Below are 21,098 nucleotides of genomic sequence, written 5' to 3' on the forward strand. Positions count from 1 at the left end.
ACAACCTCCTCAGTTGCCACTGAAGAACACAAGTCGTCCTAGTATCTCATTTCGCGTTCTGTCTTCTTGGACTTCTCCGCACTCCTTGAGGCACAGCTCTTGGAATAGCCAATGTTTCAGGGTCAGGATATGCGGATTGCCCAGACTGATAAGCTGCATTCACATCAACCAAACTCTCCCACATCGAATTGACGCCGTTCTCCACGTCCGCGGTGTCGAAATAGCTGAAAAAGCCTGGAGGGGGCGAACTCGTCATGGCGGTGTTGGTGAAAGGATCAATCAGATCACTTGTCAACTGATCTGTTGTCATTTCCGAGAAGGAGAAGTTCAAGAGCTGGTCACCCGATATCGGGGAAGAATTTTTGAGAGACGGCAAATCAGGAAAGTCGAATGATATAGCCTTCTGAGGGGTTGCCTTTTTCTCACAGTCCCGTAAGAGAGCCTTGTCTTCCTCCGTCAGGTTTATGCCTAGTGGGCGATCACTGGTCAAGGCTTCATGAATCGAGCGCGTGAAAGGTGTCATTTGGTGCACGTCTTTTTGCCCAGTACCAAGTAGCGCAGTAAGAGCAGGATGGAGATCCTGCTTGGCCTTTGGGGTTCGGAAATGAGGAGATTGCTCGAGGTTGGGAGACAACATGGCACCGAATTGACGTTGCGGTGTCTTCGAGGGTGTCTTAAGTAGGATTCGTTCAGATCGTCTCTTGGGCGTTGGGGTCATGGGTGGTAATTGAATATCGGTGTGCCCCTCCTCGAACAGTTCCGCGAGACCATCATCAACCACAGCAGGTACTGGCGCCACGTTCTCCTTTCCGTCGACTTGCAGTTCAACAGCTGCTGCCGGTACTGCGAAGGCATCCCTAGTTTTGTTGAGTCTGGGGCTCCGTCTCACAAAAGCTGGCAAGGAGCTATGCATGGCTGTACTTGCCGGCCCAGAACCAGAGCATAGCTGCGGTTTGTCTGGCGACGGGAACAATTGCCTCCGGACAGGCTTCGGTGTGAGGTCGATCTCGACAGGAAAATCTTCTGACCCATGGCCACGTGTAGGACTGGATTGGACCTGTCTGCCACCAGTCTGGTGACGGGTTCCAGCCCGCAGACCTCTAGCTCCCGGATCGGCGCTGTTTGCCCGTAATGAACGCGGGATTGGGGGCAGTTGCGGTTCGCTATCGTCAGCAGCAGTATTGCCGTTTTGAGAGATTTCAGTGTCATTTTCTTCCGCATCAGGAGCTTCCGTGGCCGAGTCACCCGGAGAGGAGTCGTCGCTGGCAGGACTCTGGGCATCGCTTCTGAGGCCAGGATTTCCGCTGGACTTCCCAAAGGGTTTGGGTGGATTTCGTTTGCGTTTGCCCTTCTCCTTGGGATCTTTCTTTTGCCATTTCGATGCAGGCCGAGGGCACTTCTGCTTGTGAAACCACAAACCGCACGCTGTACGAGGTTAGCAACGCTTGCTAAACGACCCCAATTGACTTACGATTGCACAATGTAATGGCCTCCCAATCATCCGCTTCATCGCCTTGTCGCCTGTCCACCTTGTAACCTCGGAAGGTTTTCACACTTCCATCGGGATTGTGGTCAATGGGTTCCTTGAAGCAGCATTCACCATGGTTCAGAGACGTCTCAACATCATCCCAAGAGCAATCGAAAATTTTGACATAGGCTCTTCTCCACGCCGGAGTCTCTATTGAGCCGCAATTGTCACAGAAAGGTGGCATTATCCCATTTGCAATTGCGTTCTCTAATCTCGCCTTGGTCTGCTCCTTGCCAACCTTCTTTTTGGACGCGGCCTTCACCCTCGACTCATCACCCCCAGGCGCATCTGACATGGGAATATCGCTGTCAGGTGCCCACGTTTGCGCCCGATGTAGTGCTCTGGGCGCGGGATCACTCTTCGGAACAAGAGGTGCAGGGGCAATCTTGCGTTGTTGCTCACGTTGCTCTTCCATGATCTGCCGGGCTCTTGGAATGGGGGCCGGGGCTAATCGTGGAGATGACATGCTGATTCGTGGCGTTGGTACTGGAGTGTACGATCGGGCTCTAGCCAGCGGCTTTGATGTGACGGGAAGCGGTGGGGGCATGATGTTATACCCAGCCTGTGCAGATTGTGCTTCGATCTCGTGACCCTCTTCAAAGACTGGAGGATATGGATCGGTTGGGCGCTGCTTTCCTTGACAAACTTCCTCATCTTGATCCTCCGGTTTATCCAGGATGAAGTCCTCAAACTGCAATAATTGATCATCTCCAAAGAGGTCTTCGAGGTTACCACTCATAAAACCTGAGTCATGTCCGGAGGAACCCATTACAGGCGGAAGGACGGGGCTAGTAACCGCTGGCTGTCGAAATTCTGGCATAACAGGTGGCGATGACGGAATATTGGCCGGTGTACTGCCGACACTCTGACCTCGAGTGTCCTCGGGCGAGGCAATAGGCACAGCAAGGAGTTCAGGCCGAGGACCCACGTCTGCTGCTGGAGATGATTCCCTAATTTGAGATCCCTGTGCCAAATTGCTTGGGGGATTCTTTCGTGGTCTTCCTGGTCTTCCTCGTGGTTTAGCTGTTTTCGAGGCGGGAATTGGTGTAGGTGGCCTCGCAGTTTCTTCATTTTGAAAATTGGGTTGAACAGCTATTGCAGGATTTACAGCAATTGGGCGATGAAGCCGAAGGCTTGATGCAGTGCTTGCAACGACTCTTAGCGATTCGGGTTGCCGTTCGATGTTGAAACTCGACTTTGTCGGCAAGTCAACCTTTGTGATCTTCGCTCTCTTTCTTGCGGGACCTTCTTCTCCGTTCTCGTCTCCGCTGTAATATCCTGATTGGAACGATTCACGCCTGCCTTCAGAAGCCTGACGCATTCCCGTCCTGGAATGAGGCCGAGATGAATGGCCGGACTGCCGCCCAAGTTGACCGAGATGCTGTGTTGTTGTCGGCGTTCCAGGTCTACTGCCTGACCCTGATCCGTACAGCGTCTCGCCGTTCAGCATTCTCTGCATCGTCTCTAGTCCTGAAGTATCAATCGGCGAAGCTGACCCCTGCAATGACTGTAGAGAAGCGCTGTTGCTCCACTGAGGTCGCATCCCATCTTGTGAGCTGACACTGCCGGAGCGATATCTGGTCTGGGTAAATGCGTTGACGGGTGTAAATCGAAGTTTGACTTCCAGCGTCTCTTGAGCATTCTTGGAGAATAAACCCATGATGTTTTTGGAGATCTTGCCCGTGACCATGGCCTCGCTATCAGCGCCCGTGCTTTGAGCCTGACCAGATAGTGCTTTTGATAACATCCCTTGTCCGACCAAGGGTGTATCGGGCTCTGAGTAATCATATGCGTAGATCGTGTAGTCATTATCGACGAGCGTGGTGAGTTCAGGACTCGCAGTCGTGACAGCTTCCAAACACGTCCGCAGGTCGATCACCCCGATCTGACTGACGTCGTCGATGAAAGCAGTCTGGACTTCCAAGGATTGAGGCCATCGTGCAAGGTGGTTGTCCTTTTGCTCCGAATCAAATGTGTAGAGGACTTTGAGTCTGACCGTCCGTATGGAGACGCCGTCTGCAGGAGAAGTGGCCATGACGGCGGAGGCCACGAGTGAGGAAACGTATCCAGGATTCAAGGAGCTGCTAGCACGAACGGTGAGGTTGTGAAGCAGAGGATCGAAACGCGTAGAGGGTATGATTTGGAGGCGGACAGGGAAGAGATGTCGAGTGTTTCGTTAGGGAACTAAGTTAAACAGGTTGCTTGGACAGTGGGAAGGTGACGATGTGTTGAATCAAAACTCCGAGATGATAGCTGTAAAATAGACAGAAGTGTCGTCCCATGCGGAATGTTACAAAGACTAACAAAAGAAAGGAAGGTGCCAATTGAGAGCTTGGTGAGGAGGAGTGAGGATAGGTGAAGCTGGAGCGTTGACTATCGAGAAACTTGTAGCGCGATTCGGTCGCGTGTTTGCGGGTGGCTTGAGCTCAGGCGCGACCTCTGCATTGGCCCTTCGGGGTTCGGAACAATGCAGGGTGGAGGATGATGTCAATTGGAGCTAAGCCCCAAATGGTCAAGAAGACTATACCTCTTCTGGCCACCTCCAGAAGTCCCACCTAACAAGGCAACTCGACCGAGCATAATTCCTCTGCCAGAGAAGAATGTAAAGAAATTTCCTCGCTTTGCACGGCATGGGAATCGAGACTCTTTAAGTATTCTGCATCGCGACCATGGCCGACGCCTCCAAGATCCAGTATGTCCCTTCTGACTCATACCCCGGTCCCTGGCCCAAGCTTATCTCCGCAGCGACCTGCTGCCGTCTTCTTGCTAGAGGTTGGAGGGACATTCGCTGACCTTTCCGTGTTCTTTCTGCAATAGGGATCTTCTGAACAAGCCGAGGAGTGAATTGACGTACGTGGTATCTCCAGCTAACCCCCTTCTTCCTGTTTACCCGTGTTTTCCCTCCCCCTGCGCCCCCTCAATGCCTCCGCCCACCCCCTTCGAGGTGGATTCCGCTCCGCCTTCCCTTTCCACTTCCATCTCTGATCATCACCTTCTGTGTCGCCCAACCACCACACAACCCCCAATGCATCATCATTTTGACCCGTGCATGCATCAACCCTATCATACCCAATTTCGCACTTTCTTTGTCACGCGTTAATCGCGCATACTGCGACAACTCCGTCCCCATTCAAAATGCTAACACTCCGGTTTCTAGAGAGTATGAAGTCTCCCTCGTCGAAGCCCACGAACTCTCCACGGGACCCCTCTCCATCCTCATGACCGCCACCCGAACACACACCCAAGTATTGATCTCATGTCGGAACAACCGAAAATTGCTTGCACGAGTCAAAGCCTTTGACCGCCACTGCAACATGGTCCTGGAGAACGTAAAGGAAATGTGGACGGAAAAGGGTAAAGGAGGCGCCAAAGGAGTCAACAAGGATCGATTCATCAGCAAAATGTTTCTACGGGGCGATAGTGTTATTTTGGTGTTGCTGAGCTGAAACCGCATTGACGAGAGGGGCGCATGGAGATTCAGAGCCCTGAGTACACATTCACGATTATGGACTAGTGTTTGTTGTTGGGACGGCAGCCACTCGGTGTAAACAACAACTTCTAGGATAGGGTGCCTGGCACGACGCTTCACGATGACACTTGAATCAAAAATTCGATACTGGTTCGGTATTCGAGGAACGCGGTGCCCAGTGCAGGCACCAGAGCGAGCGATGAGAGACCAAGTGGCAAATCATCGATAACTCAGCATCACAGGATGAGCAAGAAAATGTTCTGAATCTCTTGAGAGCTACATACCTAGATGGAAGTTGCGATTTTGATTTCTTCCCCGGCAAACGTGACAGGAAAGATGTCAACGTTCCGTGACGCGGACAAGAATTGCCTGGATGTGTGCAGGACACTGCCTCGTACCTAACAGGCACCAGCTAGTCCGATCAGAAATTCTTGCAGACCCCAAGCTCCGGGATCCGGAATCTTGCCCATCCATTCGTCCTCTGCACCGACATACACAGCCCTTCCGAGGCTCGCCTTCATGCTCTTGGTCTTTTCAGCGCCTTCTTTAGCCGCCTGTGCTGCCTTGTTGACGTCCCCTGTGCTGCTCAGCGTGTCGACGAAAGGCACAAGTGCATCCATCAGTGTTCTGTCACCGGGCACTGCCGGTGTATATTTGCCCAGCGCTTGAAGGCTCGACTTGAGGGCTGCAGCCCAGACCTTGGCGTCCACGGTCGTGGAAGATCCAGTGTCTTGTTCTCGAAGTCCATGGGCCAATGCATTGAGGAAGATGGCGTAGATGGCACCGGAAGTGCCGTCCATAGTGTTTTCCACCACGGGCACAATTTTATTGACAAAAGCGACAGCGTCGGTAGGTAGGTCACCAGACGAGAGCTCCTTCAGGACGGCTTCAGCTCCACGCTTGAGACCGATGCCGCAGTCGCCGTCTCCAATGATGGTGTCATACTTGGTGACTTCTGCTTCTGCCGCGATCATCTTGTCCAGACCAGCCTTGAGGGTCTCATGTGCTTTCTTGGGGTCGAGTTTTAGATTGGAGGTTTTGCCTTCTGCTGTCACCGCGGCGTGACCCTCCATAGTTGCGGTGTTATCAGCTTCCCAAGTTGAGGTCCGGGTGGCGGCAGCCCACCCAAAGGCCTCGGCCGGGGCGTCGAGGAGTTCGAGCATTGACTTGCCTGGTCCGAGTCCGGTGTCCTCCAGCTTCAATATAGATGCCGAAAATCCCAGGCCGTTAAGTGAAGTGATGAAGGTACCTGCGATGACTCGGACGGGAACAATACCCCAGTCTTCTTTGAGTTGTTTGTGCACCTCAGCTAAGATGCCGCCAATTTCCAGATTGCTAACACCACCCAGATTGTTTATCAGCAGGACAGTCTTGTCATTCTTCTTGATGTCGACGTAGTGTCTGTCCTTATCATTAGGATCTAGCATCTGCGCCAGCATAGTCTTGATGAGTTCAGGTAGTGTTGCGGAGACGCGATGACTGCCCGGTTCGTTGTGAATGCCCATACCGATCTCAATCTCTTCCGTCGGTATGATCTCGTCAGAGTTTGGGTCTGGTTTCTCTCGCCCAGGAACGTGGACATGTTCCATTGACGCTCCGACAGACACAAGGTTTCCGGCAACTTGTTTTGTAAGGTTGTAGACCTCTTTCAGACTCCCACCGGCTTCGGCGAGAGCACCTATTATCTTGAGAACCAGGATAGAACCACCGATACCTCTTCTACCAACCTTGCCTCCTTTTGCCCGGCCAACGCCCACATCATCGCCGATTGCATAGAACTCGGTATCAACACCGGCGGCCTTTGCCTTTTCGGCAGCCATGCCAAAGTTCAAGACATCTCCGGTGTAGTTGAAAGTGACAATAGCAACTCCTTTCTCTGTGGGTACTCTTGTAAGAGCGGCACGCCGAACTTGCTCGGCGGAGGGACTCGCGAAAATAGTGCCTGCGACCGCAGCTGTGACGAAGCCTTTCCCAACGAAGCCTGCAAATGCCTGTCCAAAGGCAGAATCACGCAGTTAGAATCATCGTCCCAAGAAGTCGGGGTTCACACCTGGAGAGGTCTCGAGCATCGGGATCATGACCGTGGGAAGTCCCAGGATTCATTCTTCTTCAACATCCTTCGTTGACTTACCGGCTCATGTCCTGAGCCTCCACCGGTGATAATGGAGACTTTTGGATTTTCTGTCAACTCCTTCGTTGGTCGCCGATATACGATTCGGTTCTGCGCATCAAAGGCAACAGACGGGTTGGTTAGGGTCAAGCTGTGGAGAGAAGTCTGGACGAGGTGAGTCGGGTCGTCGATGAAATGTTTTGCGGACATCTTGGGTGGCTTCTCGTATAGCTTTCAGGCAGGGTATGAATTCCGAGAAGGTCAGCAAGCAGCGTAGGAGAGGACAAATGAGAGATATAAGAACTGGGGCAGTCCTTGTATCACCCACCGTGCCCGCCCTGCTCGCTTCTTCAAGAAATCAATGCGGGGAAATAACCATTCTCAAAGCTTTGTTCGGGTGGGGCTTAGCTGGGCCAACTGGGCGAACTCGTGGAGGAGACATGGGATCATTGGGCCAGTATGGCTTTCCATTCAGCCATCTGCCGCCTGCGCTCGAAGGGCTTCTGTGAGTTGATACGCCCTCCCCTCCCACACATGCACTTCGGCGTAAGTAGGCCCGAGAACATCGAGTGCCTAGAATTGCCAGATGTCACGCTGTAAGAAATGCTCATTCATCTCCTCCAGGTGGGGGTTTCTAGCAGCGCTTAAACGCGGCGATGTCGCTGGACTTTCGATGGCAGCTCGGGTTCTGTGGCTCTCGATAGAAAATGTATTTCCAGCTTCGGGTTTCTCCTTTTGGACATCCCGTGAAAACTTTCAGGGTAGCAGTGGAACTGTTTGTCCTAGAGCCTTCACTTTACCTCGCCGGTATACCCCTATAACCCCGAGCTGTGTCCAGTCATCGAAGATGCAGGACCAATATTGGCCGGATCAACCGGCGATGCCAAACACGAAGAGGTGTGCAGCATCCGGGAACTTTACCGGGCTGCCCGCCTCGATCGAAGGCGGAATTCTCCCGGAGTTACTCGCAGATGGGCCTCAATTAATTGAAGGGAATCTTGGGGGAGACCCCTTTGAGAATGTGGACTTACCAAGTACACAACCTGTTGAAAATGAGACACCTGGAGCGTGGGGGGGGGTCCCTCATACATTTGGTCCTATTCCTGTAACTCGTGGGGGTTGAAGCCTAAAGGTCACACCAGGTGGCATTTCCCCTCAAAATCCAGATTAGATTAGATGGAATCAAAATTCACATTTGGGGAATTTTTGTTGGTGATCTTCCTCGACCCAAGCCGCCTTTTTTCACTATCCCAATCATGGCATCTGAGTACTGAGGATCCTGCGTCCAAGAAATCATGAAACTCGACACCAAGTCCCTGCGATACCTCAACCCCACCGACTGGCGCACCCTCACAGCCGTCGAGACGGGAAGCCGAAATCACGAAGTCGTCCCCACCCCACTCATTGCCAACCTCTCGAAATCCAGTCTGGGCGATGTACAACGGAGTATCTCCTTGCTTGCCAAAGCGAACCTGATTGCAAAGGTCAAAAATGCGAAATACGACGGCTACAGGCTGACTTACGGCGGGCTCGACTATCTGGCGCTTCACTCGTTGCAAAAGAGTAACACTGTCTATGGTGTGGGTAATCAGATCGGGGTCGGGAAAGAGAGTGACATATTCGTCGTCAGCGACGACAAGGGCGAACAGCGGGTGCTGAAGATCCATCGTCTGGGTAGAGTGAGCTTCAAGAAGGGCGTACGGAACAAACGAGACTATGCCAAAACAAAGGCCCAGAAAGAGAGAGGAGCAGGCAGTTGGATGTACATGTCACGGCTAGCTGCTGTCAAAGAGTTTGCCTTTCTACAAGCCCTGCACAACGCAGGCCTGAGTGTCCCAGTGCCACTAGGCCAGAATCGACACCAGCTGGTCATGTCATTGATTGATGGATTCCCCCTGCGACAGATCGATAAGGTCCCAGATCCAGCAGGACTGTACGCGGAGCTGGTCGAGATGATTGTGCGCCTGTGCTCATTCGGGTTGATTCATGGCGACTTCAATGAGTTCAACATTTTGATCAAAGAAGAAGAGCAAGCCGAAGACATCCAGCTGGTGCCCGTTCTAATAGACTTTCCCCAGATGGTCAGTGTGGATCACCCAAATGCCGAGTTCTATTTCGACAGGGATGTGGAATGCGTGAAGCGTTTCTTTGCAAGACGTTTTGGATTTATCAGCACGGATAGCGGGCCATTCTTCAAGGATGCCAGGCAACTGGTCGGCAAGGATGGGACCAGACGACTTGATATTGAAGTCGAAGCGTCCGGCTTCTCCCGGAAAATGGCCAAAGAACTCGAAAGTTACATGAAAGAGCACGGCGTGGATGGTGACGCCAAAGGAGACGAGACAAATGATGTTGATTCAAGCGGTTCCGAGGACGAAGAGCACGATGTTGACCAAGACGATGATAGCGATAACCCCACAGGTCAAAGCGTCTCTGACACAGTTTGATATTGGACGGATCCACGCTATTGAAGATCATGCGTGCAATGATACAGGGTACCCCCGCCTTATCTCTCAGAACAAGTCTTCTTGGTCCTCTTGCAAGTACAAATATGGAGCACAGACCATCCAAGCCAGGGTCGATGGGCTAGGCCACGAATTGATCTGTCTGGGCACAATACCTTAAAGGACTCGATCCATACGAGTACAAACCTGGCACCTGCGCGACCCCATCCCACTCCGCCCAGCCAGTCTCCTTTGAGGAGAGCCGCCATCACTTATGCACTAAGATGACTGCAGGACCAAGCTCTGCTCGACTCTCTAAAACTGCGGCAGAAGTGAAACATCTCTCACAAGCGAAGCGCTCACCTGTTGAACCCCGCATCTTGTCACCATCCTACAGATAATGCCGTAGGTTGTCAACAATAACAACACCCCAAGCAACAAAAGAAACAGAGCTATCTCCGAGATTGGTGACGAAGGGCATCCCTGCTGCAGCGATGCCGACCTGCTCCCTCGAGGTTTATCGCTGTCCTGAATCACAAACCATGATGGCCTAGAGCCTATAAGGACAACCTCTCAAACTTTATCCTACCTCAATTCCTTGTCTTCAAGTCGGACTTCTCCACGTGCAAGGCCACTTGTTTCACTTGAATTTACTGCAAGAAAGGTGAACGTCTACTAGTGCAGCTGAGCCGGTAGACTTGTGCGGAGCCAAAATTCAGCTATGGTGTAGGTGCTACGAACCATTTTTGCGCCTGCTAGATACTCGGTACAGGAAACTCCATTGAGTCAGGGAGATTTGCATCATGCGCAAATGCCACAAACGAGGTGGTGAGAACGAAGCGTCGACCAACCTCATCGTTACACCAAGCCGTACAGAATAGCCGGTCTAGTCTGCAGCGTTCTTGCTCGCAGAAGCATAATCGTTTGCGAGTACTCGATACGTGGACCCTGACATCTGACAGCAACATCGGTGGCTCAAGCTTTGTCGAATATCTAGATGCTCGAGGATTCGGGCCGTTGCGTTCATTCTCTGTGATGGATCATGCAACGGGAATGCAGGAGCATCTGGATAACGGATTGATCCCACCAAACAGTGGCTTTAACAGGCCTGGTTCTCTTTCAAACTCAAAGATCAACTGACAAGCCAGGACCGTTTGTGAAAGAGGGCGAGAGATGTGCTTTTAGCGAGGACAGTAACAAGAGGTCCCCTGCAGTAGTGACTGCGCCGTCTCGAATCAACCCCCTGAGTTAGGATAGGAGAAGGCATGTGTGAAACGCAGCCCCTAGTCATGTGGCTGGCTCGGGAAGACGGCCACTGATGGCCAAACGTGCATCTCTCCCGTGAACGGCATAGGTCCTATGGGATCACAAGTTAGCCCCAGTTGGGTTGTTGAAGCCATACCGAAAATATCGAGTACAAGGACGAGGAGGAACTGGGTTACTCGGTACAAGTCGGTCGTAGCGTGAACGAAGGCTGAAAGCCCCCAAGCTCCACGTTCTAGGCACAAGGAGGGGATAGCCCCAGGCACTGCTCCAGGATCAAGCCCAGCTTAGGACCAGGTAGTGAGGCCGTGTGGGCTTCCCGTCAGCCACCTGCCCAATGGGCATAGTTAGACTCTCCACACCCTGCCGGGGCCGTTGCTAAATAAACCGCGACTCCCTCTAGCTTGATCCACTAGTCGACTTCCGCGCAGGCCGGAGATTAAGTCTGCCAATTGCTGCCACTTTCGGGGTAAACTAGGTACCTGAAGCCTTGCCTACGCAGGAACAGGCTTAACCCCTTAGGGGATCCCACAACGCGAGATGGCCGCGCATGAACCCTCCTCGCCTCGACTTTTTTGACAACTCCTGACTGCTCTTTTCACACGCGAGGCCGACTTTTTTCCCTCTGTGTTTACTCGGATGGTTGATTCTTCTCAGCAGCATCGCACCTGCGGCTGCCCTTGACACTCTCCCGGTCGACGTGGTGTTGAACTCGCTGATCAACAACTCCAGGAAGAGTTTGTCTATCAAGGGCCTATCCGCTTGATCCCTGCGACTGTCACTCCTGGTCACCTTCAACCGTCCAAAACAAGGCCGTTGACCCGCTCCAACCTTGAGCCCACCCGTACCTGCCACAGCCTGTCGAGTCTCGAGGTGAAAGATTGTTAAGCTTTCATCCACACCCTTCTACGACGCTCTCTGTTTGGGATATTTTGTTCCGGAACTCTGAGAATCGAAGCTTAATGGTGACAACAACGCGTCCCCGTCGGCCAGAAATATCGAGGAGCTGGGTTCTCTAACACACACTGTTCGATCCCATCGCGGGGACAGGAGTGTTCGCGCCTCTGGTACAGAATCACAAGAGACGCGCATAACAAAATGGTCTCTTCTCCTCCGGCCTCGCCTGATGGAGCAAGGCAGATACGACCTCAAAGCATTTACTCCGCATCGTCGCCGGACCCTTTCCAGAAGAACCGCCCCCAAAGCATGAGTGGTCGTCCTCCGCGAAGCCACAGTCGTATGAGCCAGAGCAGCAATCACATTGGAAGCAGAGCCTCGGATGAAGATGTCAAAACTTCGGTCAAAGTTGGTATGTCCACCATTGCAGACACCTTGTGACTGGAGAGAAGACTAATTATTTGTGAAGTCGTCCGAGTTCGTCCTCCTCTAGGCCCCTCAGATCCCGGGTTTGACCTTATTCCACAAAGGTTCCAGCGATCGATGGTCCAAGTAAATACAAATACCAGCCTTGCCGTTGAGTCACCCCAAGGACGAAAGATTTTCATTTTCGACCGTGTGTTTGGTCAAGACACCACTCAGAATGCCGTTTGGGAATACCTACAAGACAGTGTCGATTCGTTTTTGCAGGGTTACAATGTGTCTTTACTCGCCTACGGCCAATCTGGTGCAGGCAAAAGTTATACCATGGGCACATCAGGTCCTGCAGAGCAATTCGATCATTCTCTGAAAGGTGAGTGACTCCTGGCCAGGGCAGAACTCAGTTAACCCGTTGTGACAGGTGTTATTCCTCGAGCAGCGCAACACTTGTTCGAAGCCCTCAATGGCGGTCCTGCCCACAGCAGACACAACTCAGGCCTCAAGACACCAACCAGATTTTCAGTCACAAGTTTAAACCAGGTTATGCAGACATCTAAATCATTCATCGACAGGGGCTGGGATATGTCGGTGACATATGTTGAGATTTATAACGAACAGCCGAGAGATTTGCTCCTCCCAGAAGATGCGCCATTCACCGAGAGAGCCAACGTACAAATTCGCGAAGATCCGCGAGGTCGAATATTTGTAGAAGGCCTCAACTCAGTGCGAGTATCCTCTATCGAGGAACTCATGCGAGTGTTAAACCATGGTTCCGCTATTCGACAGACCGATGCAACAGCTATCAATGCAAGGTCGTCTCGTTCTCACGCCGTCTTCACGATTAATCTGCGACAAACAAAAGCCCAAGGTTTCCCTCCGGCAAAGGACAAACGAACGCCAGTCCCCATTGATCATATGTCTGGAGGCGATGCACCTATGACCGTCGAGAGCAAGCTCCATTTTGTCGATCTGGCAGGTAGTGAACGGCTCAAGAACACCGGGGCTACTGGTGACCGTGCGAGGGAAGGAATTTCAATCAATGCTGGACTAGCAAGTCTGGGCAAAGTGATTTCTCAGCTGTCATCAAGAACACCGGGGACTTATGTGTCGTACAGAGATTCCAAATTGACACGAATGTTGCAAGACTCGTTAGGCGGCAACGCAATCACTTATATGATCGCTTGCGTCACGCCCGCAGAATTCCACCTCAGTGAGACGCTCAATACGGTCCAATACGCTCAGCGGGCTCGAAACATCCAGAGCAAACCCAAGATCCAGCAAGTTGATGATGGAGCAGACAAGCAAGCTGTGATTGAACGATTGCGCACTGAAATCGCCTTCCTAAGGCAGCAGATTCGAAGCGCTGAAACGAGCGACCGTCGACCGGGTATGATGTCTGAGCGAGGTGATCGACCTAGCGATCGGGAAAACGAGCTTCAGAATCAGTTGTTGGATATTCAAGAGAATTACAATGCACTGAGTCAGAGGCACGCGAAATTGATCTCGGAACTGACAAAGAGCACCGAGCCTATTGACCAAGTGAACATTGTGGGAGAAAGTGCAGTGGATCGCCTGAAACGTTCCCAGGCCAACCAAGAAATGATTGAACAGGTGGTGATGGAATACGAAAAGACGATTCAAAGTCTTGAGAACAATCTTTCAAACACACGCTCATCCCTTGCAACCACCGAAAGCAATCTTCTCGAAAAAGAAACGAAATGCGCTTTTGTCGAAACAGTCAACCAGCAATTGAACGCCAGAGTGCAGAAACTGATGGACCGAGAGTCGAATACTGAACAGTATCTCCATGACCTTGAAGCGAGGCTCGATGACCAAAGTTCTGGAGGCGAAAAGAACGATGCTATCATCACAGACCTGCGCAAAGAGATTTCGCGGATTCGAGAAAGTGAGACGAACGCCGAAGATTATATTTGTACCCTTGAAGAGCGGCTGGCCGAAGCAGACCAGGACATGGAAATCATGCAACGCGAGATTGAGCGACTCCAGCACCTTGTTGAACGCCAACGTAGCCTTGGCAAGCTGGACAATCTGCTCTACGAACTCGACCATATCCAAGACAAAGACGGAAAGGCGAAATCTGTAACTTCACAGCATACAAACGGTGTTGGTGAGGAGCACGAGAAGGACCTTAAGACCGCAGAAGCAACCGAGCTACCGGCACAATTGGATGGAGAACTTGATGAGAGCGTGGAAGATCTACCAGAAGAAACGAGTGCAGAAAGTGACCAAGCGGGTCTTGAAAAGCTCGAGACCGCCATCGCTCAACAGGAAAGCCTCACAACGGACCATGTCCCAGAACCTCTTCCGAGCCCGGCACAGTCCAAATTCATCACTGAGAAATTCGAATCAGTCAGTCAAGAGCTGTTTGACCTCAGGTTGGAGCACGAATCGACGGTCAATGAATTGGATTTACTGTCGGCCAAATATCAAGAAGCACTTCGAACATTGGCGGAAATGCATGATTCGATTGATCAGGAACGCCAAAGTACAGTGTCTCCGCAGGAAGATGGAGCCAATGAGAGTAGTAAAGATCAGTCTTTCTTGGAGGAGGTAGAGGAGCCTCAAGAAGACGAGGATGGTCAACATTTGCCCTCCTCGCGGTCGCTCTCCTCGGAATTATCTATGGCTGGGGAGTCATCGACCTCGACCGATACCGACATTACGCCAGTCTCTAAGACTACTCAATCTGTCGAGGTTCAAGTGCAGGAGATTGAAAGATTGCAACATCTTCTGGCGGAACACGAACAGAATATGAAAGACGTTACCGAACAATATCACCAACTCCAGACTGATCACAAGGAGGCCTTGACCACTGTGGAACGGCTCAAATCGCAGATCAAGCAGACTAGGCCTGCATCGCCTGGTACTCCGGGTATGCTGAGACGCATGACTTCACAAAGTGGCACGGGGGTTGATCGAGGCCAGCGATCTGTTACTTCTCTGCGAACGCTCCTAGCCGAAGAGTTTGAGGCGAAACCTGATCGTATGGAGACCGCCGAAGTACACCTCTCGGCTGCCAACACCGAACTTCAAGCACGTTTGGAAAGAATACAAGCTCTTGAAGCAGAGGTCAAGACAGCAAAGAAAGAAATGGAGGTAAAGTCGACGATAATATCTGGCCTGACAAGGGAAAGAACCAGTATCAAGGCGGGTTCTCCTGTCGACCTCAATATGGTGTCTCAATTGAGAGACCAGATTATTCAAAAAGAGACTGAGTTGAAATCTCTACATGAGGGCTATGCTCGTCGTGAACAAGACCTCCAAGAAGAAATCCAAAAGTTGCACGACGAGAAGGCCAATCTGCAGTCTGCCCCATCGACCACCGAAAATGAGGAGAAGATCCATGCCTTAACACAACAAATAGAGGAGTTGACGACAAAACTGGAGGCGGCGCAACAAGCGGTTGAGGAGTCTGAGAAGAATTATACGCGTACTAAATCCGAATTGGAGGTGGCTTTGGCAAGTATCGCTACCTTGAAAGCCCAGCAAGCAGCCGGAGAAGGGGACGATGCCTCTGGCCGGGCTGCGGCGGCCAACGCAATGCAGACTGAGCGCGACAACTACGAGGAACTTATCGGTAGTCTGAAACAGCAATTGGAAGAACAACAAACGCTCAACGCTGACCATGCAGCGAAGAACCTGGAACTTCGCCAACTCCATACAGCTCTCAGCAAAGATTACGACGCCCATGCTGAGATGGTCAAATCTCAACAACAGGAAATAGCCACGCTGAAGGCAGAAATTGAACAGCTCGAACAAAAGGTCAAGTTTGCAGAAGCGCAAGCTGAGATGGCCAAGCAGAATTTGAAGACTCTTCGCGAAGCTCATAGGAACGAAATTGAGGAGATGAAGCTGGCTCACGGTGGTGCATTGGCGGGATACGATGATCAAATGACTGAAATCACTACCAAGCATGCCAAACTCGAGGCGACGTACAAGGCAGATCTTGAGCATGCTTTGTCAACTGTGCAGAAAATCGTCTCCAGTGCTCAAGCAGCGCTTGGCCACCCAACTACGGCAGATATGCTCGCGAGCCATATCCAGGATCTTGTCGAGGAGAAACGCCATGTCGCCGAGGCCAATGTTCGGCTGACCGGTACCAACGCGGAGCTTGAGAGGCAACTCGATGGGAGACAGAGCTTGCTTGAATTGGAAGAAGAACTCGCCAATGCCAATCTCAAGATCAGCAATTACCAGGATACGATCCGAAGCCTTGCGAACGAGGTCGGCAACCATGAAGAAACGATTCGCGAAAAGGAGAACCTGCTGAAGAAGGCCGAAGCCAATCTTCAAGCAGTGGAAGCGGAGAAGGCAAAGAAGCTCGTAATTATCGAAGAACTTGAGCAACAGTTGCAGAATAGCTTTGACCAACACCACAACCGACTGTCCGTCATTCAAGCCCAAGGCAACCAAGCTTTGATCGAAGCGCAGCAACGCATTGCCAGTCTGGAGAAGGATCTGAGTCAACGCGCATCCGTCAACGAGGCAGCATCGGACAGCGGTTCCCGAACCAACACAATGAAGTCACAACATCGTCCTCAGTCACCGCCAGGGGAAGGAGTCCCGCGCTCCAACTCGATGACTTCGAATCTGAGGAAATCTGCATCAATTGCATCGTTGCCTTCCCCGCCGCCGGCAATTCCACTCCCTCCTCTACCCGCTATTCCTGGAGCTCTTCAAATCACATCTCCGACGCCGGCTTCCAGCAACCCTTCACCACCACAGTCTCGCCACGCTTCCAAGGAAGTAGCGCTACCCGTGACTCCTGTGTCCGGTACCGTGGTGTCGACAAACTCCCGCGATCGACGCCAGTCTGCACTGATCGAGGAACAAGAAAACCGGTTGCGGACGATTGAGAAACACCTCCATGCAGAGAAACAACTCACCGCGACGCTGGAAGAAGCGCTTGTGGACCTTGAAACGCAGTCTAACAAACTCCGAGTTGACGCGGAATCCTGGAAGAAGAAGGCGTGGGCGATGGAAGAGGAACTAGTCGGACTCAAAAAGGAGCGAAAATCCGAGAGACTGAGCGTGCAGGCAGTGGAGGAGGAGGTCAAGAAGAGGAGAGAGGCTGAGGCGGCGAGGGCACAACTCGAGGAGAGAATGAGGCTGTTGACGGTGGGCAAGGATGGCAAGACGAAGAAACGAAAGGGGAGTTCGTTGAATTGTTTCTAAGTCAGGGCGAGGGCGAGCATCAAATGGGAGGGACATCATACACGTTTTGAGAATTCTGATATTTGGGCGAATTGGGCCAAAAGAAGCTGGACTGGAGGAAGTTCGATGTGTTACGCGAGGCATTCTGTCCCTTTTTATTCCCCGTCCCTTTTTTGGGTTCGATATGCTTGAGCGTTTTGAGACAAGCGAGTTGACACAAGCTACGCGAATGGAGTTGTTTTGGGTATGTTTGTGTATAGCCAACGGCAGATGGTCTATCTGGCAACAGATGAAAAGGATGAGGAAAGAGTCTTTGTCGGGAGATGCTCCGCCATTCACGCCAGTCTCTCATTTGACAGGTTTTCTTATGTGTCTTGTCCAGCAACCAGCAACCAACCAACCAACCAACCCATGGTCGAATCATTCGATGGAATAGAATAGAATGGGTGTTGGGCATGTTATGTACATATAATGATGAGTGGAGTGGGTTAGTGGATGAGTGAAGTTGGGAGATGGGTTTGTTTCCCTACACAACACACATACATACCCACACACACACCCATCTAAGGATAAGAAAGAGCAAGGACATGACAGATAGATATGTGGATAGACACCGCGGAAGGAGGAAGTATCAAAAACAAAGTCAAAGTCTGAGTCGTCGTCATCTGAGCCGTCAGAGTCACTATACATCCATGTACAATGTATCTTATGTACGCGTGATGAAGAGAGACGGAGGGAAAGGAAGGAAGGCAAGGGGGAAAATGCATAGTCTGATGATCCAAGGCAAAGCGAACAAGGACAAAAATTTGCGTCGAATACTTCTTTGATTCTCCCTTTTTTTCCTTCTGTGTGGGCAGCTAGCTAGTTGATGCCTGCCCCTTCATTCATTCATCCATTTTTGTTGTGCCTTGTCTTTGGACACATCGAGCACCATGTTGTATTGACCCTTCTCCTTTCTATTTGAACGGCGGACTGACCGAGTGACTGACTGACGGACCGATCATGGACTGACTGTAAGTGTGGCGATGTCCAAACCATTGCGATTCTTACTCTAGGTCCACCTCATTATTTCCTGTCCATCACCATCCAGCCTCACATGCCTGTCCGTCGATCAAAAGCCAGCCTGATCGACTGCTTCAAACAGCAAAGTATCTCCCTCCGCTCTCGATGAGCGGTTCCTTGTTGCGAGGACAGAGTAGAATACAGCCGTGCCCAAGGTCTCGATCTCGGCCCTGGTCCTCCCCCTAAGCCGAACCTATTCGCTCATCCAGAAGACAAGCTGTGTGTCTGGTTTTCCCCTCCTGAATTGCCGTCTTCAGTCGTGTTCGTTTAGCGAGTTGAACGCCATCCCATCATCAAAATGCCTTGGAAAGACATAAATCGAAACAAGCAGAAACATAGTCTTTCTTGCGCGCAGCAGGGGGTATCATCGAAACATGTTGAATATCGTCAAGACGTGACCCGCGCCGTCATAATCTTTTTTTGGTACGAGACAAAAGAAAAGAAAAAAAAAAGGAAAGCATACACGTCTTTCGCTTTCCATGAGCACCCCGGGGCACAAATGTGCCATCCTCTTCATATGCAGTCAAAGAAACAAGTACAGCAGAAGAAGATTCCCGACCCTGAGTCTGTTGAAAACCAGGAAATCGAAAAAATCCCTCGCCGCACCTCTATCTCCGGAAATCAGTGATACGTGCTCTCTCCCTCGGAATATCTACTCCAACAAAAAATCCAATGGATTAAATGGAACGCCAGTGCTTTGTCATTCTTTGTCATGGTTTTCAGTGTTGGTACGGAAAACAAACAAGGAAATCTAAAAGGTCAGAGGCTTGGGCTGTTCCCAGGTGAAAGTCTGATCGGTGAAATGACCGTTTTTGGCGGTTTTGAAGTAAATGGGGTTGGTCAGGTTGAGTTCCTTGACAATGACGCCGGGTCTCAGGTCGAAGTTCTTGTTGATAATTTCGACAAGCTCGGCACTGGTTCTGGTGCTGGTGCCGTAAGTCTCGACGAAGAGGGACAGTGGCTCAGCCACACCGATGGCATACGAGAGTTGGACTAGGCAACGACGAGCGAGTCCTGCGGCCACGAGCGATTTCGCAATCCAGCGGGCCAGATAAGCGGCCGAGCGATCGACTTTGCTATAGTCCTTGCCGGAAAAGGCACCACCACCGTGAGCACCCCAGCCGCCATAAGTATCCACAATGATCTTGCGGCCGGTGAGACCAGCGTCGCCCTGGGGACCGCCGATGATAAACAATCCGGATGGTTGGATGTGGTAAATGGTCTTGTCGTCGAGGTATTTGGCGGGGATGACTTTCTTGATGATCTTCTCCAAAATCTCCTTTCGCAGGTCTTCGGTGGAAATGTCCTCGGAGTGTTGGGCCGAGATGACAACGGTATCAACTCTCAAAGGCTTGACAGCACCTCCATCATGGGCATATTCCACCGTGACTTGAGTCTTGGTGTCCGGTCGGAGCCAGGGGAGTTCACCAGACTTCCGGGCGGTGGTCATGGCAGCGTTGAGCTTGTGGGCGAGTTGAATGGTCAGCGGGAGGAGCTCGGGAGTCTCATCGGTAGCATAACCAAACATGATGCCCTGATCACCGGCTCCCAGCTTTTCCAAGGCCTCATCGTAGTGCAAGCCCTGGGCGATATCGGGAGATTGCTCTTCAATGGCGACGAGAACGTTGCAGGTCTTGTAATCGAATCCCTTCTCTGAGCTGTCATATCCGATCTCCTTGATGGCATTACGGATAATCTTCTGGTAGTCGAGATGGGCTTTGCTCGTAATCTCACCAAACACCATGATCATGCCTAGCACATGTTAGGATGGGAGGTCCGGTCGGATTGGGGGGGAGATGGATGTACCAGTCTTGGTAGCAGTCTCGCAGGCCACTTTCGACAGAGGGTCAACTGCGAGACATGCATCGAGGATAGCATCGGAAACCTGATCGCTAAAGGGATTGTCAGTCTCGACACGTCTGAGGAAGAGAATAAAGTGGTACGTACGCGATTTTGTCAGGATGACCCTCACCGACGGACTCGGATGTGAAGAGGAACGTGTCGCCCTTGGACACTCCATTTGCAAGACCACTCATTTTGGCGGTAATAGTCTGCGACTGCTGGGGACGGCGGTCAAGCAAAGGGTAGATCGAGAGAGTATGTGTGTGAAAGAGGACGTTCGGTAGCGAGAGACTGTCTCGAAAGAATGCGGAGGTAGAAGAAGAGGTCGCGGATTACGACACCGAGTCCTTTCTTTTCGAGGTTGCGAGTGCCTGGGGGCGCGAGGAAGGAGACTGCCCGGACGATGGAGAGGGAGTGTGTGTGTCTCGGTTAAGTAGATGTGATCCAGAAAGACGGAATGGGTGGTGGTGGTGGATGTGGCAGAGGGACTAGTATTAAATCATAAGGGAAAGGGAAAAAATCCTGGGAGGTGGGGATGGGATGCGTTTCCCGATGAGCCTGAGAAAGACGGAGAAAACGGTGAGGAGAAAAAATTCAAGGGCGATGTCGTTATCACACCAAACGGAATCCACCCACAAGCCACAAGGAGGACCCCCTCCCCCATCCACCCACTCAACTGGGCCGGCACCGGCAGAGTTTTGGCCTGCCTGGAAACCAGTCTTGCCAGTTGATTACCCAGTCACCCAGTGTCCCTGGACTTGGCCCTGGGCTCCAGCAGCAGCTCCAGTAGCTGCCCCGGTAATCCCAATAATAGGCGGTCTCTGGGCACTAGGGAGGACCTAGGAACAGCACAAAGCCCACTAGGCTCAGAGCCAACGACAGCACCAG

General features: G+C 51.7%; 5 protein-coding genes across 5 annotated transcripts; 2 read left to right on the forward strand and 3 right to left on the reverse strand.

Annotated features, from left to right (window-relative positions):
- Positions 1-46: 46 nt before the first annotated feature.
- Positions 47-3,563, reverse strand: AYO20_07419 (hypothetical protein; the record flags this gene model as incomplete). Its single annotated transcript, XM_022645704.1, has 2 exons — positions 47-1,425; positions 1,472-3,563. 2 exons carry the CDS (start codon positions 3,561-3,563, stop codon positions 47-49), a joined length of 3,471 nt encoding a protein of 1,156 aa, XP_022498269.1.
- A 1,832-nt stretch (positions 3,564-5,395) lies between these two features.
- AYO20_07420 (dihydroxyacetone kinase) lies at positions 5,396-7,317 on the reverse strand (the record flags this gene model as incomplete). The annotated part of the gene is made up of 2 exons (XM_022645705.1): positions 5,396-6,988; positions 7,129-7,317. 2 exons carry the CDS (start codon positions 7,315-7,317, stop codon positions 5,396-5,398), a joined length of 1,782 nt encoding a protein of 593 aa, XP_022498270.1.
- Positions 7,318-8,402: 1,085 nt separating this feature from the next.
- On the forward strand, positions 8,403-9,554 carry AYO20_07421 (hypothetical protein; the record flags this gene model as incomplete). Its single annotated transcript, XM_022645706.1, has 1 exon — positions 8,403-9,554. The coding sequence occupies one exon, from the start codon at positions 8,403-8,405 to the stop codon at positions 9,552-9,554; it is 1,152 nt and encodes a 383-aa protein (XP_022498271.1).
- A 2,466-nt stretch (positions 9,555-12,020) lies between these two features.
- On the forward strand, positions 12,021-17,327 carry AYO20_07422 (hypothetical protein; the record flags this gene model as incomplete). Its single annotated transcript, XM_022645707.1, has 3 exons — positions 12,021-12,123; positions 12,181-12,504; positions 12,553-17,327. 3 exons carry the CDS (start codon positions 12,021-12,023, stop codon positions 17,325-17,327), a joined length of 5,202 nt encoding a protein of 1,733 aa, XP_022498272.1.
- Positions 17,328-19,119: 1,792 nt separating this feature from the next.
- Positions 19,120-20,404, reverse strand: AYO20_07423 (S-adenosylmethionine synthase; the record flags this gene model as incomplete). The annotated part of the gene is made up of 3 exons (XM_022645708.1): positions 19,120-20,120; positions 20,175-20,260; positions 20,316-20,404. The coding sequence occupies 3 exons, from the start codon at positions 20,402-20,404 to the stop codon at positions 19,120-19,122; spliced, it is 1,176 nt and encodes a 391-aa protein (XP_022498273.1).
- Between the last annotated feature and the right edge of the window lie 694 nt (positions 20,405-21,098).

The sequence above is a fragment of the Fonsecaea nubica genome (genome assembly GCF_001646965.1).
Source record: "Fonsecaea nubica strain CBS 269.64 chromosome Unknown Scaff52, whole genome shotgun sequence".
In the NCBI taxonomy this organism is placed as follows: domain Eukaryota; kingdom Fungi; phylum Ascomycota; class Eurotiomycetes; order Chaetothyriales; family Herpotrichiellaceae; genus Fonsecaea; species Fonsecaea nubica.